At 47.0% G+C, this 19832-nt stretch overlaps 1 protein-coding gene across 2 annotated transcripts in view; it reads right to left on the reverse strand.

Annotated features, from left to right (window-relative positions):
• Window positions 1–235: 235 nt before the first annotated feature.
• The window catches only part of ST3GAL2 (ST3 beta-galactoside alpha-2,3-sialyltransferase 2), a 55693-nt gene continuing 36096 nt past the window's right edge, over window positions 236–19832 (reverse strand). For both annotated transcript variants that reach the window (XM_072636578.1, XM_072636579.1), the window contains exons 2-7: window positions 13944–15266; window positions 9333–9526; window positions 4578–4757; window positions 4152–4197; window positions 3434–3553; window positions 236–2787 (exon numbers count right to left, since the gene is read on the reverse strand). In XM_072636578.1, coding sequence (XP_072492679.1) covers window positions 2614–2787; window positions 3434–3553; window positions 4152–4197; window positions 4578–4757; window positions 9333–9526; window positions 13944–14282 — 1053 coding nt within the window. In that variant the 5' untranslated portion in view covers window positions 14283–15266 and the 3' untranslated portion in view covers window positions 236–2613. The remainder of the gene's footprint in view (window positions 2788–3433; window positions 3554–4151; window positions 4198–4577; window positions 4758–9332; window positions 9527–13943; window positions 15267–19832) is intronic.

The raw sequence follows: 19832 nt of genomic DNA on the forward strand, positions 1-19832 counted from the left end.
AGCTATTAACGGTCACACCTGCACTAAGATTTTTGGGACACCTTGTATATGTTGTCTCTTCCTATTAAAATGGGAGCTCCCAGCAGGCAAGGGATGTCTTGATTTTCTCCGTGTATCCTCAGCACTTGGTATAACGTTGGAAGCAGAGTAAATGCTTAATCAATGACTTCTCATTCGTTCGTTCTTCCTGCCTTGATAAAAGACATTTCAAACAGAAGAAATGGCCGTACACAAATCACTTTTTAAAAATCTTTTAATTAATAAAGAGGGAGGCAAGAAAGAAAGAAGTATTCATTTAAATAACTATTGCAGAAAAGGAGATCAGGGCCAGCTGAGACCCATGTCTCCCAGAACAGGATTCCATGATGATATAAAAGAAATAAATTACGTTGTTCAATACTGTTTGGCATGACTGCATCTCCCCCGTTCCCGCACCCCTATCTTCTAAACACTCAAAACAGCCTTTTCCCCAAGCTTTACGAGGAGACTAGCAGGCCCCCTGGGTCCCTCTGGGATGGGCAGGGTAGGTTCATTCCCAAAGGCAGAGCAGCAAAACCTGCCCTGTCCCAGCCATCTGATTCCTACTGCCCTTCCTTTGGGACTGACCGGGAGAGAGGCCCACATTGCCCAGCCCCATCAACTCAGGGTTTTCTCAGCCATCCTGGAAGGGCCTTTTGTCCTAAAAGAGGCCGTGGCTTTGTGAGTGTGAGAGTGTGTGTGTGTCTGCCCAGGAGGAATTGTGGAGACTGTGTCAGTGCTGGGGGAGGAGGTGGGGCAGCTTCACAGAAGCCTTTGCCCTTCCCAAGATCCTCCGACTCTGAAGGGCTAGCATTCAACCAAGGTCTTCCCTTGGGGAGATAGCTAAGTTTAAGGCAGCCAAGTAGATAGTCAGAATGGAACCCTTGGCTGCCCCTTCCAGAGCTGAAATGGGCAGGGGGTGGGTAGAGACCCAAAGGAAAGGGATGATGGGGAGGGGGCATGCAGTGGGGGCAGGCCCACCCCCTTCCCAGCAAGGCTCCTGGCTAAGCTGCGTGGCTAGCATAAAACAAAACCAAAAACAAAATAAAACACCCCCTCCCCCTTTGGTGCCCAAGCCAAGGCTGGCAGCTTCAGGTTAGCTACTTGGTAAAATGGAAGCAGATCCCATACCCCACACCCCTCGCCAACAGGCCTCCTGCACCTGCCTGGCATGGTGGGGAGAAGAGGGAAGGAATGCATGCACCAAGCTGGTGAGTTGTTAGAGTCCCTTAGCTAGAACCTTCTGGAAGGGTTGCTCCCCAGCGCTGGTCTGAGTAGTGCAGAAACAGTGGGGTTTGGATCTCGGGGGGGATTTCTTTGCCTAGGTCCTCCCCCTGGAGTAGGGTATATAGAAGAATGAGGGCCAAGGGCCAAGAAGGGGAATAGGAGGAGTTGGAGTGATTGTAGATTGAAGGCCTGCTGGATCTGAGGTGCCTGGGCATCCCTCTAGTGCCCAGGGCCATAATCCTTGCACCCTCTGCTCCAGGATCTCTCCATCCCCAGCTCCCAGGGAGGGGCCGACTTCCCAAGTGAGAAGTTGGGAGCTCCAGCTAAGTCTCTCCCATAGGGAGTTAAGTGCTGACCCAAGGGGTAAGGAAGTTGGGATGGGAGAGTCACAATGAGGGCACCCCTAGGGCTAAGGGTTCCCACTCTGATTGCATCTTGCTTCAGTGAGGTCTACTGTACCCTCCAGCCCTGAGGAAATAAAGGGAATATCCTGGATCAATTGTTATGTGCCTAGAGAGCTGTGGAAGGACTCCTGCTCAACTTCTTGGTCAAAGCTACCCACAAGTGAAAGAGGCCAGTATGCCATCTTTCCCTAAACAATCTGATTATGTCTTAGAGACAGTGGAAGCCTCAGTGTGACCTCTCCAAAGAGGCCAGAGGATGACTGGCCAGAAGAGGATGACAGTGAATGGAAGCAGTGCCTTTTTCCAAGCACTCACGGTTGGGTAGATTAAGAAGGCCCCCCCTAGCCTTCTTCCTCCCTGGTCAGGAAGGGCCTCCTGAAATAGGGATGCTACTTTCTGCTTCAGGGGGACTTAAAACTTGCTGAATTCTCTTCTTCTCCAGTCTCAGGTGTGTCTTGAATATCACCCACTGCGGCTTCTACCATGGAGATTGTTTAAACCAACTGGTTTGCCTTAAATTTAAAATAATAATAATAGTAATTCCACACACACACACACAAAATACCCCTATTCAAAAAGCGCAGGAGGGGAAAGTAGCCACTGGCTTGACTCTGAAGGTCACTTGCCTCTGCCAAAGTCCCTGGGTCACAGCAATCTGGTCCCAGGCACTGGACTCACCCGTGAGTCCTTCATGATTGGTTTGGAGAACAAAAGCCTCCACTCCTTAACCCTGCGATTGGGGCCAGAAGTTGGCCTTTCTCCGGATTTCCCATAATTGGTGGGGGGAGGGAAGACAGATGCTCCTGATTGGTTTCAGAGACCCCAAAGGGAGTCTCTCATGATTGACTGGGAAACTTCAACACTCCTGGGACAAAGCAGGTGCCTCCAGGCTCCTCTAAAGGGAGAGCAGTGGGTCCCTTGTGCCTCTGGCCACAGCAGCAGAAAGGTACAGTTGGGCCAGGGCTCAGTTGCCCCGATAGACCTCAATCTTGCTGGCCTTGGCCAGCATGTCAATGATGTGGGCTTCAAAGTCCGCATCGTGTACTCCCGTCTTCCGAAATTCCCCAGCGTAGCGGTTATTCTCCCAGTAATGGTGCCAATTGCCTCGGCTGTCTGCCCCGAACCCGTAGACGTTCACCTGAGAAGTAAAGAGGGCAAGGGTCAGCTGAGGGGCTGGAGCAGAGCTGAAAGGGTTTGGGTCAAGAGGCCTGTTGGTCCAGCCTTCTCCCTTCCTCTCTGAAGGCCTTTGGATGATCTCACATCACTCACCTAGGGAACAGCCAGAGGTTTCAGTTAAGGAAATAGTCATTAAGAGGCAGCTAGGCAGCAGAGTGGATAGACCTGAGTTCAAATCCTGCCTCAGACACTGGACACTTACTAACTGTGTGAGACCCTGGGCAAGTCCCCTCTGCTTGCCTCAGTTTCCTCATCCATAAAATGGGGATAATAATAGCACCTACCTCAGGATTGCTGTGAGGCTCAAATGAGATAATGATCCTAAAGTGTCCAACCTCTTGCCCCAGATCCACAGTACACGTAATGAGCGCTATGTATATGTTGGTTATTGTTATTATTAATCTGTTTATTTAGAGTGTCTTAGGGATTTTTCCATCTTAGAACCAGGAAGAGATCAAATTAAGACAGCTTCTGCCTAATAATCTCCAGTCCCATCTGTGACACAGAACAAACGCCCTAGGACCTGGTCTTTACTCCCTAAATCTGGACCCTTCCTACCTCATAGCACTAGGGGAGGGAGGGTGCCCAAGGTCCCTGGGCTCACCTACCTCATCACACACATGTAAAGCAAAAAAGAGCACCAGCATGCCTGTGGAAGGGTAGCGCCCATGATGCTCAGTCCACCTGTCATGGATATACTTGAAGAAGGCTGGGTTGTAGATCTGGACCTGGGAGGTAAGAAGAGGTAAGGAAGGTCCCGGGAAGACTGCAGCAGGGAGGCCCCAAGCCACAAGGATGTCCACAGCTCTGGCCCCTTCCAGGTGACCCTGGTAGCTGCTGAGCCCTGTCCCTCATGAGGCAGATGCTTAATAAGGGATAACTGAAGGTTATCAATGCCGAGGGGTTGAGGAGCCAGAGGCCCTGAAGTAGGGGTCCCATGGGCCGGTTGCCTAGAACAGACTGGGCACTTCTAGCATTGGAGATGGACTAATACTTTTTGCAAATGGGCCTTTCCCAGAATCTGATATCCAACCACTACTTCTATTCAGTAGAGGAAAAGCTAGGTCGCTAGGTGGCGCCATAGTGCACAGAGTGCTGGGCCTAGAGTCAGGACAACTGTGGCTCAAATTCAGCCTCAAACCCTTATTAGCTGTGTGGTCCTGGGCAAGTCACTTCTCTGCCTCAGTTTCCTCATCTGTAAAATGAGGATGATTATAGTAGCACCTCCCTGGAAGAGTTGCTCAGCACAGTACCTGGCACATAGTGAGCGCTATATCCCAATACTTTCTCCTTCCCTTTCCCCCACTCTAAGGCGAGTCAGCCTACCTTTTCCTTGTCCACTCGGAGGAAGGACTTCACAGGAGCATAGGTGCTGTAAACAGGGAGAAGGCTGCATTGAATGGGGAGGAAGTCCTCAGCCCATCACAGAACTCTCCTGCCTCGGCTAGTTTCCAATTCCACTGTTCCCCGTGTACACCACCAGATTAATCTTCTTCAGTGGCAGGTTTTGTTAAATTGAGAGAGTCCTGCCTCTGCCACTTACCTTCTATACTACCCTTCTCTTATTTCCTACCCAGTAAGTTACAACATGGAAATGGTCCTTGACCAACCCTAACAAACTCAACTAACACTCCAAACCCTACTCACCAGCGACCCCTCCCTGGCCTTTCAGCTGAGTGTGCCAAGGATTCCGAGACCCAGGAGGCTTTTTTAAAAACTTCACCCTCCCTATCCCCCAGGAGAAGGGCTCACAATCGGATCTGTCCTGTGGACAGGGCACTGGCAATCCATAGCAAGTCCAGGGCCTTGAAGGGGACCAGCACAAAGCTGACATTGGCAGGCAGGTTCTTGGCACTCTCTGGATACATGAAGTGATGGGTGGTCCGGCTGCCAACATCTTGCTCAAAGCCCACTGTTGGGGCTTGGTTCATCCTAAAAGGGAGAGAAGATGGACAGAAAGTTTAGGGGAATTGGCCTGAATTCCAGAATTCTCACACCTTGATCTTTTCTGACGTGAAGGCCAGAGAGGTCTAACGTAGGAAAACTTTAATACGGCCCACTCTTGAATCCTGAATCTAGAAGGAACTGCTCTAACTAGCAACCCAAGTCCAGCCTATTCATGGTCCAGGAAGAATAGGAATTTTGTGTCTGGTTCCAGTCGCTTCCACCCCCAGTCCCAGCTCAGGTCTCTCCTTCTAGACATCTGAACTCATCATTCTCTCTCTTGGTTTCAGTCCAGGTCTAATTTCCTTGGTCTCTTATGATGCCTAGCTCCTAATGAACTTAAAAAACCCTTCTCTTTTACTGACATCTGATACCCAGCTAGATGCTTCAGTTTCCTTTTCACTATCATTCTTTGAGACCCAGAGACATTTTGGCTCTCCTTGGAAAAGAGAGAAAGCCATCTCTTGTCTACCCATTACCAATTAGCTGTTAAATGTATGTGTATAGAAATGACCATGATTACTCATAATTAAATTGACCACAGGGAAATTTGCCACCAGGCCATATGGATCAGCGAGGACCCTGGCATACACAGGAGAGAGCCTGCTGTACAGGTTCTTAGAACTGCTTTTCTAAAAGGAAAGCAACTTTTGAGGAGTCAACAATCTACTTTAACCAAGCACATATATCGTTCACTTAGTTCAGGGGGAAAAGTCAGCACCCTGAACTTCAGAGAAAATGCAGGGAAGTAAAAACCAACAGAGAGGGCTTCCAACTGTCTGACCATAAGCAATACGTACATAGTTACCAGAGAGAAGCACAAGCATCTGGGCTTTCAAAGGGGACAAGGAGTGGGGGGCTTCTTAGGGATGCCCAGAGTCTTATCTAGCCAAACAAACACTTCCAGTGAGTAAGCCTCAAAGTAAAACCTCACCTCAGAGTATTTATATACTTTTCAGAGCCAGAGGGCATAATAACCCTTGAGAACCAGCGCCTCATTAGAAATTAACAAAAGGTGTGGGCCTTCCAACAAAACACATCTCTCTTAATCAAACTTTCCTTAATGGGCAGGCCCATTAATGGATGGGGAAGATCTTTAACTCTCATTAACATTATTAACATTACACCATAGTCAAGCAGGCGCAGGGTGAGATACTCAGGTACAACCTTAGCTGGAGATGATGTGCAAACCAGTGGAGAAGAGATTCATCTTCATCCTTATCTTTCCTTCTGATTAAGGAACAAATTAGTAGGAAAAGGCTGCCTTGAGCCAGGGCCCAGAAGATCTGCTTAGGCTCTGGAAGAACAGAAATGCTAGGCTGAGAGCAAAGGTAAGGACTCCCTCCTAGAGGGCTGAAGAGAAACCACGAGTAGACTCCTCACATCAGGGAATGGTATATGGAAGTATGGTCAGTCAAAGAAGCCCCAACATTCTGTTCTTAGGACTGCAATGCAGCAGGGGGTTTCTAAGATAACATCTTCATTTTCTCTTGAGCACTCAAGGGACCAGTGGACCAGAGGGGTTTCGGACACCCTGGGTATTCTCCCCCAAGGTCACTCCCTTAATTCTTGGCCACAGCATCAATAGCCAGAGCCTCTACTCTCATATCAGTCTTACAAGATCCTCCTGGGACTATCTTAAATCCTATCTTCCTGGAAAACTCCCCTCCACACACTGAGCAGGTTTGACTTTTCAAAACCCCAAGCAGGGAGAAGAGACAGAAGTTGGAAATCTGATTAGACTGAGAGTTGGATCTGGAAATCTTACTTACTCTGGAGAGACCAACCCTGTAACTGGTGGGTTCCAAGGCAGGAGAGTCTCTGTGCCTTATTTGGGGTCTCTTGAGGACCTTCAATTCAGGAGAATAAAGAACAAAGAGACACTGACAACTCCTTATTCCTCTGGGGAGATACACAAGTAGGAAGGGATAAAAGCTTTCTTCCATGGCATCAGAGTGTTTAGAACATTTGTTGAGTCATTTTTCAGGCATGTCTAACTCTTCATGAAACCATCTGGAGTTTTCTTAGCAAGGATACCAGAGTGGTTTGCCATTTCCTTCTCCCTCCAAGAGAAACATAGCACTTAGTAGGTACTTAATAAATGCTTAGGAACAACTAAGCGGTGTAATGGATAGAGTGCCAGCCCTGGAGTCAGGAGGGCCTGAGATCAAATCCAAATACTTATTGTTACTGTTATTATGTCACCCAAGTCTCTCCAGAGTGTGCCACAAATTGTATGGAATTTCCCCTTCCAGTCAAATGTGCATGCCCAAGACTCCTGGCTCAGCTGGAAGGGTTCCTCTGGAGGAACTCTGCACAGCCCTGCCTTACTTCAATCCAATTTACTTGATGTCATTGGTCCTCTTCAAGAACGAAGGCTGAGCAACAAGCATTTCCAACTCAAGTGTTCAATGTGCACAATTCTACATAGCAAAGAATACTACAGTTTGAGAAATACTGGTATAGGTTAATGGGATCATCCTAAGCCTGGGTCACTGGCCTTGAGGATTCTTCACATGGGCAGGAGGTAGTGCTTGGAACCAGAAAGACTCTTTTTCAAAAGAATTCAAACCTGCCCTCAGACACTTACTAGCTATGTGACCGTGGGCAAGTCACTTCACCCTCTTTGCCTCAGTTTCCTCATCTGTAAAATAAGCTGGAGAAGGAAACGGCAAACTCTGCCAGCATATCTGCCAAGAAAACCCCAAATGGGGTCATGGAGAGTCGGACCTGACTGAAAACAGCTGAGCAAGAACAAACCTTCACTCTCCCTCTGAAGGGGGTAATCGTAAGAAGACTGAGCTCTAGGGCAGAGAGGGATGTGAGGAAACTTGGGGCTTTCTAAATACCCTGATTCAGTCAAATGAACACTTTTCTGGCAGAGAAAATGGAGGCCCCTGTGTTCCCCTGAGTGAGGGCTAGGGAGCCTCCGATGCATAGACATGTTGCTGTCTTGGTGTTACTATGACAACAGAGCCCTGCAAAAGTCTCTAAGACAAGGCTCTTCCTCTTTCTTCCTGAACAGCCTAGGCTTCCTAGGATGCTGATTTCAGGAGATGCCTGGGAGGAACAGGGAACTTTCAACCTATTTTTCCTTCTGGATCTTCCTCTGCAGCCTCCCACTTTCTTCCAAGGCCTTGGTCTAACCCCAAAAGGAATATAATAATTCAGAAGCAGATGGGGGGCACTAGGATTTAAATTTTAAAAAATTAAGGCTTGGAAGTAATTTTTAAAAATATTCAAGTGTCTGCACACATCTAACCTATATCAAATTGCTTGCCTTCTCAATGAGGAGGGAAGGAAAGAGAAGAGAGAGAATTTGGAAATCAAAATTTTTAAAACAAATGCTAAAAATTGTTTTTTCATACATAATTGGAGAAAAAAATAAAATATTTTAAAAAGTAAAATAAAGTGTTCAAGTCTCATGAAGATAAAAGGACAAAAATGTGCAATAAAAGGCCTTGGCAGATGCTCTCAGTAGGACTCAGCATGCAAGATTTCATGGAGCAGCCGGCATTTTTCAGCCAACGCTGCAGAGGCTTAGGGATTGGGACTGGGCCACTCTTGTTACAAAATGAACTGCTCAGACCCGTACTGGGCAAAGAGCCTGAAAACCTAAAGGCAACAAGGAAAGGCCCCAAATGCACACAAGTATTCAATGCAGCACTTTTTATCATAGCAAAGAAACGCAATGGAATGTTATCGGCCATAAGAAATAACGAAGTGATGAATTCAGAGAAACTTGGGAAGATTTACATGGACTGATACAGACTGAGGTAAGCAGAACCAAGAGAACAATTTATATAATGACAATGATAATGCAAAGGAAAACAACTTTGAAAGAGTTAAGAATTCTGATCAATGCAATGATCAGCCATAACTCCAGAGCAGTGAGGATGAGGCATGCTTCCTCACAGAGCTGGCAAACTAAAGGTGCAGAATGAGACGTACATTTTATACTCAGAGTCAACATGGGGAGCTGTTTTGTGTAACACTGCTCACCTGTTAGAAGGAATTGTTGTTGTTTTTAAATTTTGTGGAGGGAAACTGGAGAGAGGAATGGAAAGGAGAGAAGGAAGCAAGAAAGGATAAGAGAAGAAAAGAAAGGGAAAGAAGAAAGAAAAGAAATGAAGAAAAGGTGAAAGAGTAGAAAAGGAAGGGAAGGAAGGGAGGAGAGAAGGAAAGGAGAAAGGGAAAAAGAAGGAAAAGGAAAGAAAGAGAGAGGAAGGAAGAGAGGCAGGCAGGCAAGAAGGAGGGAAGGAAGAAAAAGCAGAACTAACAAAAAAACCTTAACAAAACAATACTGAAGGATTCTCAGCATGCTAGTCTGGTTCCACAGTCTCGGGCAGTTTCCAGGGGGGAATGCAGGGCTCTCTAGAATCCAGCCATCACCTTCCCTTTCCTAATAACCACAAGGCAGGCACCCGGTTGTCTCCACACACGCCTGGGCATTTGGAGCCAGAGAAGATTGACTTCAGCTGACCCATCCATCCACTTCACCAGCCTCACTCAGGCCCATGTGTTCTTTCCATTGATCCCATGGTCCTTGAAGGTAAAGCTCACCTCATGATAAAATTGTGTCCATCTACATCCCTCCCGTAGCCAGAGCCACGAAGATTGCCTGAGTTTCCAACCACGGCACAGCGCCGGCACTTGTGGGGGTCCCGGAAGCGGTAGGGGTTCTCCCCTGGCACAATCTGGAATAGCTTCTCCAGCACCTCATTGGTGTTGTGTGACTTGAACTGAGGCTGCAGCATCTGTGGTGAGGGAAGACAAAAGGGGGGAAGCCTGGGGAAGAAGACCAAACCTCTGTCTGCCCTTCTCTCTTCTTTCTGAGCCTCCAATCGTGCCTGGTGCCCAGAGCCTCCTAATTTGGCATTCTACCTAGGCTTCCTCTTTCACAGGCCGTGCCAAATACCTTCCCCTCCCTCATCAGTATTCGCCTGCCCTTGTCTTCCATTCTCTCTTGGGGCCCTGCTCTCTCCTGATAAACTACTCCTTGCTGATGTGTTAGTGGGTTAATGTGCTACTCATTACCGGGTAATGTGCTGGCATTTGAACAGGTGCCCGAAGCCAATTTCAGACACCAGTCTCAATGTCACTCAGATCACTTGAGTGGGTAACCACCTACTCCATCTATTTCTTCAGTCAACCTTGAAAGTCTGCAATGCCCCAGTGCTACACAGGAGAGAGAGGTTGCATAGACTTTGGATGTTCCTTCTCAAAAATCCACAGAAGGTACTCCAGGCTGGGTCCCAGATACAGAGTGAGCTCTGAACTAGGGAGCAGGAAAAGCATGAAGAGGGACCGGAAAAGGAGCAAGAGGATGGACAGATCCAGAGATTCCCTGCCTTAGCACCTCCCAGCCCATGGCTGACTCAGAGGCTTGGAGCTTCGAAGCAGGGGGGCAATGGGCAGAATCTAGGTTTCAAAGCTCAGGGTTCAACTGTCACAGGATACATGGTGACAAGACTAGTGACCAGCACCATGGGGACAGGGACCACACAACCAACTACTTGAGCTAGCACTAAACCTAAAGAGTAACTGAAGTTGGTTCTTTAATGTGCACAAAAAACTGAACTTACATTTTCTTTTTTTGTTGTTGCTCTTAGGCTGCTCTGGGAAGGGAGCAGGGAGGCAATGAGGGTTAAGTGACTTGCCCAGAATCACCCAACAAGTGTCTGAGGCTGGATTTGAACTGAGGGCTTCCTGACTCCAGGGCCACTGTGCCATCCAGCTGGCCACTAAATTTATTTTTTCTAAAACTGTCAAACCCGAACATCAAAATAGGGCAGGAACCAAACTCATTCTCCCTGATCTGTTGGGACACCCTCAGGAGATGGGAGCTGGGCCACTGGGAATAACCTAGGAAGTAAGGAGGGAGGGAAATTTGGCTGCATTCCCCTCTGAACACTAGGGAGGGGGTGGGGGCGGGGCTGTCAGGGACACAGAATGATTCAAGAGCTCGAGGAATGGATTATGAACTCAGTATGGAGAGGGAGCTTGGCTCTGAGTCAAGAATCCCTGAGCTCAGGAGGGACCAGGCCCCAAGGAGAAGCATTTGAGAGGGGGCACATTTGAAGGTTAATTGCCTGTTCAGAATACATTAATGTGTGGTGGAGCCCAGGGCTGTTGGGGGAGCGGTTTTCTCTGGGCCCTCCTTGGTGACAGCCTGGCAGTGAGATCGTGGGCAAGTCCTTGGTCCTATAGAGGCCTCAATTTCACCTATAAAACAAGGATCCTGATCATGGACACCAGGCAATGTCAGGAAAGGGCTCTGAGCAGTCAAGATCAAAGACGCCGCCCGTGCCCATTTGTCCCTGGCTCTCATAGCCTCTGCCATTAGTGGCTCTCAGGCTGGCTATCTGGAGCTGCCCTTTCCACTCCCCAGGCACACTGACAGGGCTTTCAGTTCTATCCTCTTGCAAGGGAAGAGTAGGGAGATCGATTTTTCTCTTCTTTGAGTTTGGAGCCTGAAGATGGGTTCAAATGTTTTCCCTGCTCTTTACCTTGACCAAGTCTCTCAGCTTCAGTTTCTTTATCAGAACATGGGGATAATAGCTTGCACTTATACAGGACTTTACGTTTGCAAAGGGTTTTACAAATATTAACTTGTTTGTTGCTCACAACAAGCCTAGGATGCAGGTGGCATTAGCCCCATTTTACAAGTGAGGGCACTTAGTGGATAGAGCATTGGCCATGGAATCAAAAAGACTCATCTTCCTGAGTTCAAATCCAGCCTCAGGCACTTACTAGCTGGGTGACTCTGAGCAACTGTTTGCCTCAGTTTCCTTATCTGTAAAGTGAGCTGGAGAAGGAAATGGCAAATCATTCCAGAATCTCTGCCAAGAAGACCTTAAATGGAGTCATGAAGAGTCAGGCACAACCAAAACAAGTAAACAACAACGAAGGAAACTGAGGCTGAGAGGTTATATGACTTGGCCAGGGAGACATAGCTAGTAAATGTCTGAAACTGGATCTGAACTTGTCTTTTTGACTCTGGATACAGGGCATAATCCACTGTATCCCCCAGCTGGGATAATAATAGTTGGGACTAGCTATTTCACAGGGCTGTTGTGAGGAAAGTGTTCTGTGAACCTCAAAACGCCATATAAAGGTGAGCTATTGCTTTTCCCATTTGGGGAAACCAAGGTACACAGAAGCTCAAAGTTTCCCAGGAGAAGCTGCTGGGACTCAGAAGACATCCAATACCCTGTGCTAAGTCCCAATCCTACCAATCAGTCAGTCAATCAACTAGCATATATTAAGTGCCTACTCTGTGCCAGGTATTAGAGAATTAAAAAAAAAAAAAGCAAACTCAGTGCCTGTTCTCAAAGAGCTCAGTCTAGTGGGGAAGCAACATCAAACAGCTATGTACAAACAAGGATATAGACAGGATAAATTGGGAGTAATGTCAGATATATGGCATTAAGATTAAGAATGTCCACAAAAGGTTTCTTGCAGAACACGTTAGTTGGGATTTGGAAGCATGGGAGGCCAGGAGGCAAAGATGAGGACGGATCATTCGAGGTATGAGGAACAACCAGGGGAAACGCCAGGGGTTATGAGATGGAGGAACAGAAAGGAGGTCAGTGTCCTATGGCATAGGACTGGGAAGGCAGGGAAAAGGACCAGGTTAAGAGGAATCTAGAAGGCTAAACAGAGGGTTTTATCATTGATTCTGGGGGTGATAGGGAGTCTTTAGGGGGAGGGCTGACATGGTCAGATCTGTGCTTTAGGGGCTGAACAGAAGAGGACCTGGAGCAGGGACTCGGATCTATGAGTAGCCACTGCAGTTGTCCAGGCCTGAGGCAACAAGGGCCTGCACAGTGTTAGAGGAGAAAGGGGGGAGTATACAGAGGTAAAATGGACAGGAACTTGCAACAGTTTTGATATGTGGTGTAAAAGATAGGCTACAAGAAGACCAGCTAACATAGTTCGGTGTTCTTGCCAGTAACAGGAAGGTGAGGAACTTGGGTGCATATGTTTGGAGGGGGAAGGGGTGAAAGATAATGAGTTTAATTTTGGATATATTGAATTTAAAATGTCCACAGAAATGATGTCAAATTCAAACAGAAACAAAAGCCCCTGTACATAAGGATCCCTGTGGGCCACACAGTGACTTAGAAAATCATATTTTAACATTATCTATGTTCTATTATATTGGGACAGTGGCAGCTAGGTGGGCCTTGGGTCAGGAAGACTCATCTTCCTGAGTTCAAATCTGGTTTCAGATACTTCCTAACTGTGTGCCCGTGGGCAAGTCACTTCACCCTGTTTGCCTCAGTTTCTTCATCTGTAAGCTAGAGGAAGAAATGGCAAACCACTCCAGTGTCTTTGCCTAGAAAACCCCCAATGGGGTAACAAAGAGTTAATATGACTGAAAAATAACTGAAAAAGCTTTTTTAGCTTTCATGTAAAGGAAGCAGAGGTAAAGATTCTCAGAATTCTCAGAAGCAGAGGTAAAGATAAATTGCACAGAGAAAGAAAGCGGAAAAGGAGAGAAGGTCCAGGTGGGTCTAAGGTCTTCCTTGCTTAGGATTCAGAGCCCCCAAGTAGTCCTTCCCCTCTACGCCATCCCAGGGTCTGGGACATTGGAAAATGCTTTCAATTTAAACTGCTGAGATTTCTTTCACAACCTGGCTTCTTCAAAGCTCTTATCTAGTAGTCTGGGCCTTGAGCATTGGGAGCCTAAGAGGCTCTTCCCTGGGCTGAGCTGGACCAGCCTTTCTAGCATCTCACTGGAGATCTTTGGCCCAGATGGGACTAGATGCCCAGGGGCTGACACTTAGCTTGGCTACCTGAAGCTCTAGCCCAGGCTGGCTTGTCTGCTCCTTGTCCCTCCTCTTCACTTTATCCTACACAAGCCATTAACCTGAGGATGGAATCAGGTCAGTCACTATCTCTACCCTCACCCCTTCCTGACCCCAATTTTAGTCCACATGCCAAGCTCTGGGGACGGATTTAGTGGAAACCTGAGAAGGTCCTAGGAAAAGAAGATTCCATTGCATTCCATAATAATACAACAAAGTACTACCTAACTAAAAATGGAAGAAGCTTCCGTTCTACCCACCTGAATATAACACATGTACATGCACACACACGCACACACACACACACCGCCAGTCCCACACACACACACATGCACACGCACACAGAAAGCCAGCCCCTTACCATCCACCACCGCTGGACATCTAGGGGGAGGTCCATGTTCTCTTTGGTCCAGACGGGGGAAATGTTGCTGTCGTAGTGACTGTCGAACCAGTCGGAGGCCCCCGTGTCCCCCATGCAGCGGCGGCAGGCACAGCTCTTGCTCGGGACATTCCCCTTGTTGAGCCGCTGCAGGCCCGCATAGCTCGGCACCAGCTTTACCCGATGGGTGCTGCCAAGGCCTCCAGAGTCCAGGTAGGGCAGGGTGGTCATGCTGTGGTGGGAGTAGGTGAAGAGGAGGGACATGACAAATACCAGCAGGAAGGCCGTGGAGAGGAACCAGAAACGCAGGGAGCACTTCATGGCTTGGCTGAGGGGGGCAGGACCCCCTGCTGGGGCAGGGGTCACCGGGGTCCCTCCCTCACCAGCTGACCCCAGCGCTGCCCACCTGGTCTGGCTCCACAGAGAAAGAGCATAGAGGCCTGAGCCACGGAACCCGTTGTCTCCCTCAGAGGCAAGAAAAAAACAAATCAGGTAATTGTGACTTCCTCTGCCCCCGGAGATTCCAGTTGGTCGAAGTTTTGTCCAGACCTGCCACTAGCTGGGCCACAGGGGCTGTGCGTCTCCAGCCCCCCCACGGAGGGGGAGGTCAGTCCATCCTAGCCCTTTAGTCCCTTGGGATTGTGGGGTACCAGCTCCAGGAAACCTCCTCTTTGGTGATTTGCAAAAGTCCAGTCTGGGGAAGCCGGGGTCTTTGTGGCTCATGGGCAGACACTGAGGCTGTCCCTCCCTCCCCTGCTGCAGGGGAGTTTGCTCTGTCCCCCTGGGGAAACCAAGGATTTCAACCAGAATAGAAAACCCAACAAGTGGGATGGGGTGAGTGGAGAAGAGCACACAGAGGAGTCAGAGAACTCCAGGCGTGGCCCCAAGTTCACTTGATCCTGTTCCCTCCGGAAAAAGAGAGGGGAGGACCAGGGTCTTGATTCTTAGAGGACAAAGAAGAAAAACCCTCAGCAGGCTGACAAGATTCCAAGGACACTCAGCGGAGGGTGGTAATGTTCCAGGCTACCTCGAAACCTGCCCTGTCCTTCTACAACAAAGCCTCCCCGCCTCTGAGGCTGCCAACACCTTGGCCCTGGCTGCCCAAGGGACTACAAAGTGGTCATTCCAGAGGTGCAGCTCCCCCTGTCACTGGCAATTGCTCTGATGCCCCTCTGGCCTCTCCTTGGCCTTCTTCCCAGCAGTGCTGGCCGGACTTCAGCTGCCCCTCTGCCCATTCCTGCTCCCCGGGCTCGGTGTCCTCAGCAGGATTAATCCCCTGGCAGCCTCTGCTGGTCAGATCCAGGTCTGTTGAAATTGCAGAGAAGAAAAACACTGATGTATAGATAACATTCTTTGCTACTACCACCTGTGCAACCTCTTGTTGCTCCTGCCCTGACGCCCACTGCCAGTCCATGTTGCTGTTCAGTCATATCTCACTCTTTGTGACCCCACATGGGGTTTTCTTGGCAAAAATTCTGGAGTGGTTTGCCATTTCCTTCTCCACTTCATTTTACAGATGAGGAAACTGAGGCAAACAGAGTGAAGGGACTTGCCCAGGGTCACACAACTAACAAGTGTATGTATTTGAACTCATGAATTTTGAACTTTGAACTCCACAGTGTGGTATAATGGCTAGAGGCTGGGTTTGGACTCAGGAAGACCTAGTTTCCAATCCTGTCTCAGACGCTTACTATGAGACCATGGGTAAGCCATTTAATGGTGGGTGCTTCAGTTTCCTCATCTGTAAAATTAGTGGCTTGAATCAGATGGCTTCTAAATATCTTCCACTTCTAAATCTATGACCGAAAGGAAAAAACACTGGGGAGAGGAGCCCTCTAAACCATATAGTAGTCATACTAGAAATAGATCCCATCTCCCTTTCTATCTGCATCTTAGCCAATATGTAAAGTAAGTTCCTGGAGAAGTTAAATGCCATGTTTGAGGTCGCACAGAAAGACCCTGGCAGAGCTTAGATTAGGCAGATAGATTGATCAATAAATACAGCATTATAAAGGATGATGGTTATTATGTGCTGGGCACTGTGCTACATTAGATATCTCCTTGGTTTGTTGCTTAGAATGAAAGGGTTCCTAAATGACAAGTGATCAGTTATGACCATTCCCAACTGCCCCAGGGTCTGTGTGTTCTTTGGGGGGGGTTCCTAGAGAGGAAAGAGGGTTGGGGCTGGTCCAACCCAATCTGCCTCTCTATTTGCCTTTTTTTTTTTTTAAGATCTCTATTTTTTTTTCCAATTTTTAAAAAAATAGCATTTTTTCAATTATATGTAAAAACAAATGTCATCATTTTGGGGTCTTTTGGTAAATTTTTTTATTTTAAGCTTGAATACAAAATGCGAAAAGGAAAAACAAAACAAAACATTGCCTTATACACAGCAGATCTTGAGAGGATTCAATATAAAACAATAAATTTCCATTTCAAGAAAAATTTAGATAATACTATATATTGTTTTCAATGCTGCCCAGCTTCTCCTTGCTTCCTTGTTGATTTTCTTTGGTTCTCTGCTGTGCACTTTTTGCTATGATAACTTCTTATAATATTGTATCAAAATTCTTTTTTTATTGTAATTATCAGGTAGTCCAACTGTTCTTATATCACTTCTCCTCAATCTGTTCTCCACATCAGTTGTTTTTCTGATGAGATGTTTCACTTTCTCTCCTATTTTTACATTGTTTAAATTACGTTCTATGACTTCTTGGCGTCTTAGAATGTCAGCTTCCCCTTGGCCAATTCTAGTTTTCAAGGAATTATTTTCTTCTTCAAGTTTCTGCTTCTCTATTTCAAGTTGGCTAACTTTCTTTTCACAATTTCCTTGAGTTTCTTGGATTGCTCTTTTTTTCCCCTAATTTTTCTCAATCTCTCTTATTTGGATTTTAAAGTCCTTTTTAAGTTCTTCCAAGAACTCTTTTTGTACCTGGGGACCATTTGATGTTTCTCATTGAAAAAGGAGTGGCTTTTTTAGCTCCATTATCTTCCTCTGAATATGAACCCAGATCTTCACCCCATAGTAACTTGGATTCTTTCTCCTTTGCTTACTCATTTTTATTTATTTTCTGTTTTGTTTTTAGCAGCTATAGGGAACGATGCCCCAAACCTCAGGTTCTTCTTACTGTTATTTTCTGAGGTCTGTCTCAGGACCCAACCTGGGGCTTTCTCCCCTCCTAAGCCATGGCTATGGCCCCCAGCCTCACCGTCCAGCACATGATCTTGCTCCCTGCCTTCCCTTCGGTGGTTGTAAGCTACAGCTGTCCTCTCTGTCCCCAAACCAAAACCAGGGACTCTGCTCTCCTGTGAGTGCCCACAGCCAACAGGGTCCCTGACCTTTCCTACTGTACTCACCAGCTTGTGCTAGCTCCTACTTCCCAAAGCCACAGCCCTGGACACTGGTCACCACAGTTGTGTTTGGCGTCTTTCAACAGTGGAAGGTTCAATCACCTACTCAGGAGTTGTACGACCCCACACCTCCCACACAGTCTGCAAAATCCAAGTTTCTAAGGCTGAGACTGCCTCTCCACCCAGCTGCTCCCAGGGCTTGTTGTTTGGTGAATCCCAAGAGTGGCCTGGAAGTGTTTGTACTGCATTCAGGACAGAGTGGAGTCTTCTCAAATTGCCTCCAGAGGACAACTGTTTTACTCCATGTCAACTTTTACTGCTCTGAAGTGATGGTCTGGCCTTTTTTTTGTGTAGGAAATTTGGAGAGTCAAAAGTTTTCTGATCTACTCCACCATCTTCCCAAGAATCCTCTCTTCTATTTGCTTTTGACAAAAGTTCTGAGTCTGCAGTCAAGATTTCCTGGGTTACGCTGGAGGCCAGAGGTGTAGACCACTGCACCACCAAACCAGATTCAAATGGACTTCCTATATGATTTTAATAGTCGATGGGTTCATTTTTTTAAAAAGAAATCTAGAAGCATATTGGTTTTCTAAGTCAATCTGTGGCCAATAGGCATCCTTACTGATAGTTTAGTGATCCCTGTTCCTATCAGAGTTTGCTGTGGAACTACACTAAAGACAGATGAGTGGCTCCTGGAAGTCACTATTGGTATCTATGCTGAGCACAGGTGTCCCAGAGGCCAGTCAGTGAGTGAGCTGGGAGAAGATTCCAGTTGTCCTGTCCTCCAGTCCTCCATTTCCCTCCCTTGACCTGACCCCCATGGTGTTTACCTTGATTTTCTGGTATCAGAACCTCAGCCTCAGCCTTTCTTCATAAACACTGACTCCATGCCAAATTCCCAGCAGTGTGTCTGGAGATGGGGGGGAGGTTCTCTGGTCTACATATGCAGCTGATAATATCACAGCTCAGTCATCTATTACAGCCCAACTCAGTCAAAGAGCCAGGGCATACCTGGAGGTATGCCTCTTATCTCCAGGCAAGCCACAGCACATACTCCCTGTAGCCCAAAGAGTTTCCTTTGTCTCTAGGTGAAGGCAGAGAAGGAGAAAAGAAGAAACCATTTCCCAAGAAACAAAAAACCAGATTGCCTAGATGTCACCATGCTAGAACACCCATGCCTAGAACTACTGTCTTCTCAGACCATGTTTCAAGTTTTCCTCTACTCCAAGAGAGTCTTGGAGGTCATTTACTCCAGTTCACTCATTCTACAAATGAGGAAACTAAGGTCCAGGGACCTCTTGGATGGCTAGGAGGGACCATAGTCCATAGAGTGCTGGGTCTGAAGTCAGCTAGTCACATTTTTCCCCAGTTCAAATCCAGCCTCAGACACGTACTAGCTGTGTGACCCTGGGCAAGTCACTTAACCCTGTTTGCCTCAGTTTCCTCATTAGTAAAAGGAGTTGGAGAAGGAAATGCAAAACCATTCCAGCACCTTTGCCAAGAAAGCCCCAAATGGGATCAGAAAGAGTCAGAAATGCCTGAAATGACTGAACGCCCAACGAGGTTAAATGCTTTGGCCAAAGCCACACAGGTAGCAAAGAGCAAAACTGGGATGTGAACCAAGTGAAAAATGTGAAGATGACAAATGTCCGGGAAAAATCAGAGGGCAAAACTGCCCCAGGGACAAGATCAAGAAAACATGAATAGCTACCAACCCTGGGCCTCTTTTCTCTGCTCTGTAAATTACTTTGGAGAGTAATCTGCTTACACATATCCTTTCCCAATCCTCCTCAATTCAGGTGCCTTCCCTCTAAGGTTTTCTCCAATTTATCTTGCAGATACCTTGTTTCTCCCTCCTTATAATGTAAATTCTTAGAGGGGAAAATGAAATATTATTTTAAAAAAAGGAATTATGCATAAATGATTTTGTATTTTGCCGATTATTCCCATTGCTTAGCACAGAGCCTGACGTATATTTTTTGTTGTTGTTCAGTCATTTCAGTCGTGTCTGACTCTTCATTCTTGGCAAAGATACTAGAGTGGTTTGCCATTTCCTTTTCCAACTCAATTGACAGATGAGGAAACTAAGGCAAACAGGGGTAAGTGACTTGCCCAGGATCACACAGCTAGGAAATATCTGAGGCTGGATTTGAATTCAGGGAGATGAATCTTCTTGATTCCAAGCCCTGCACTCTATCTCACTGTGCCACCTAGCTGTCCTTGGTACTCAATCAACACTTCTTGACAACACATATTTCTTAATGAAAATATGAAAAGAACAAAGACAGGCTTTCCCAAATGAATTCCTCAAGCAGACCATATCTTCACAGTCATACACAATTGACTGAGAGATGCAGAGAATACAGGATCCCACCATTGTTCATTGATTTCTGAAAAACTGAATCAGCAAAATGTAGTCTTAAGAGCCCCCCTTCAACAAAGAGTTTCATTCATACGTTAAAATCATATACGATTCCTTGACGGACACAACCCCAGAGACAGTTGTGTTCAAAGATCTTC

Source organism: Notamacropus eugenii, chromosome 1, assembly GCF_028372415.1.
Source record: "Notamacropus eugenii isolate mMacEug1 chromosome 1, mMacEug1.pri_v2, whole genome shotgun sequence".
Lineage (NCBI taxonomy): Eukaryota > Metazoa > Chordata > Mammalia > Diprotodontia > Macropodidae > Notamacropus > Notamacropus eugenii.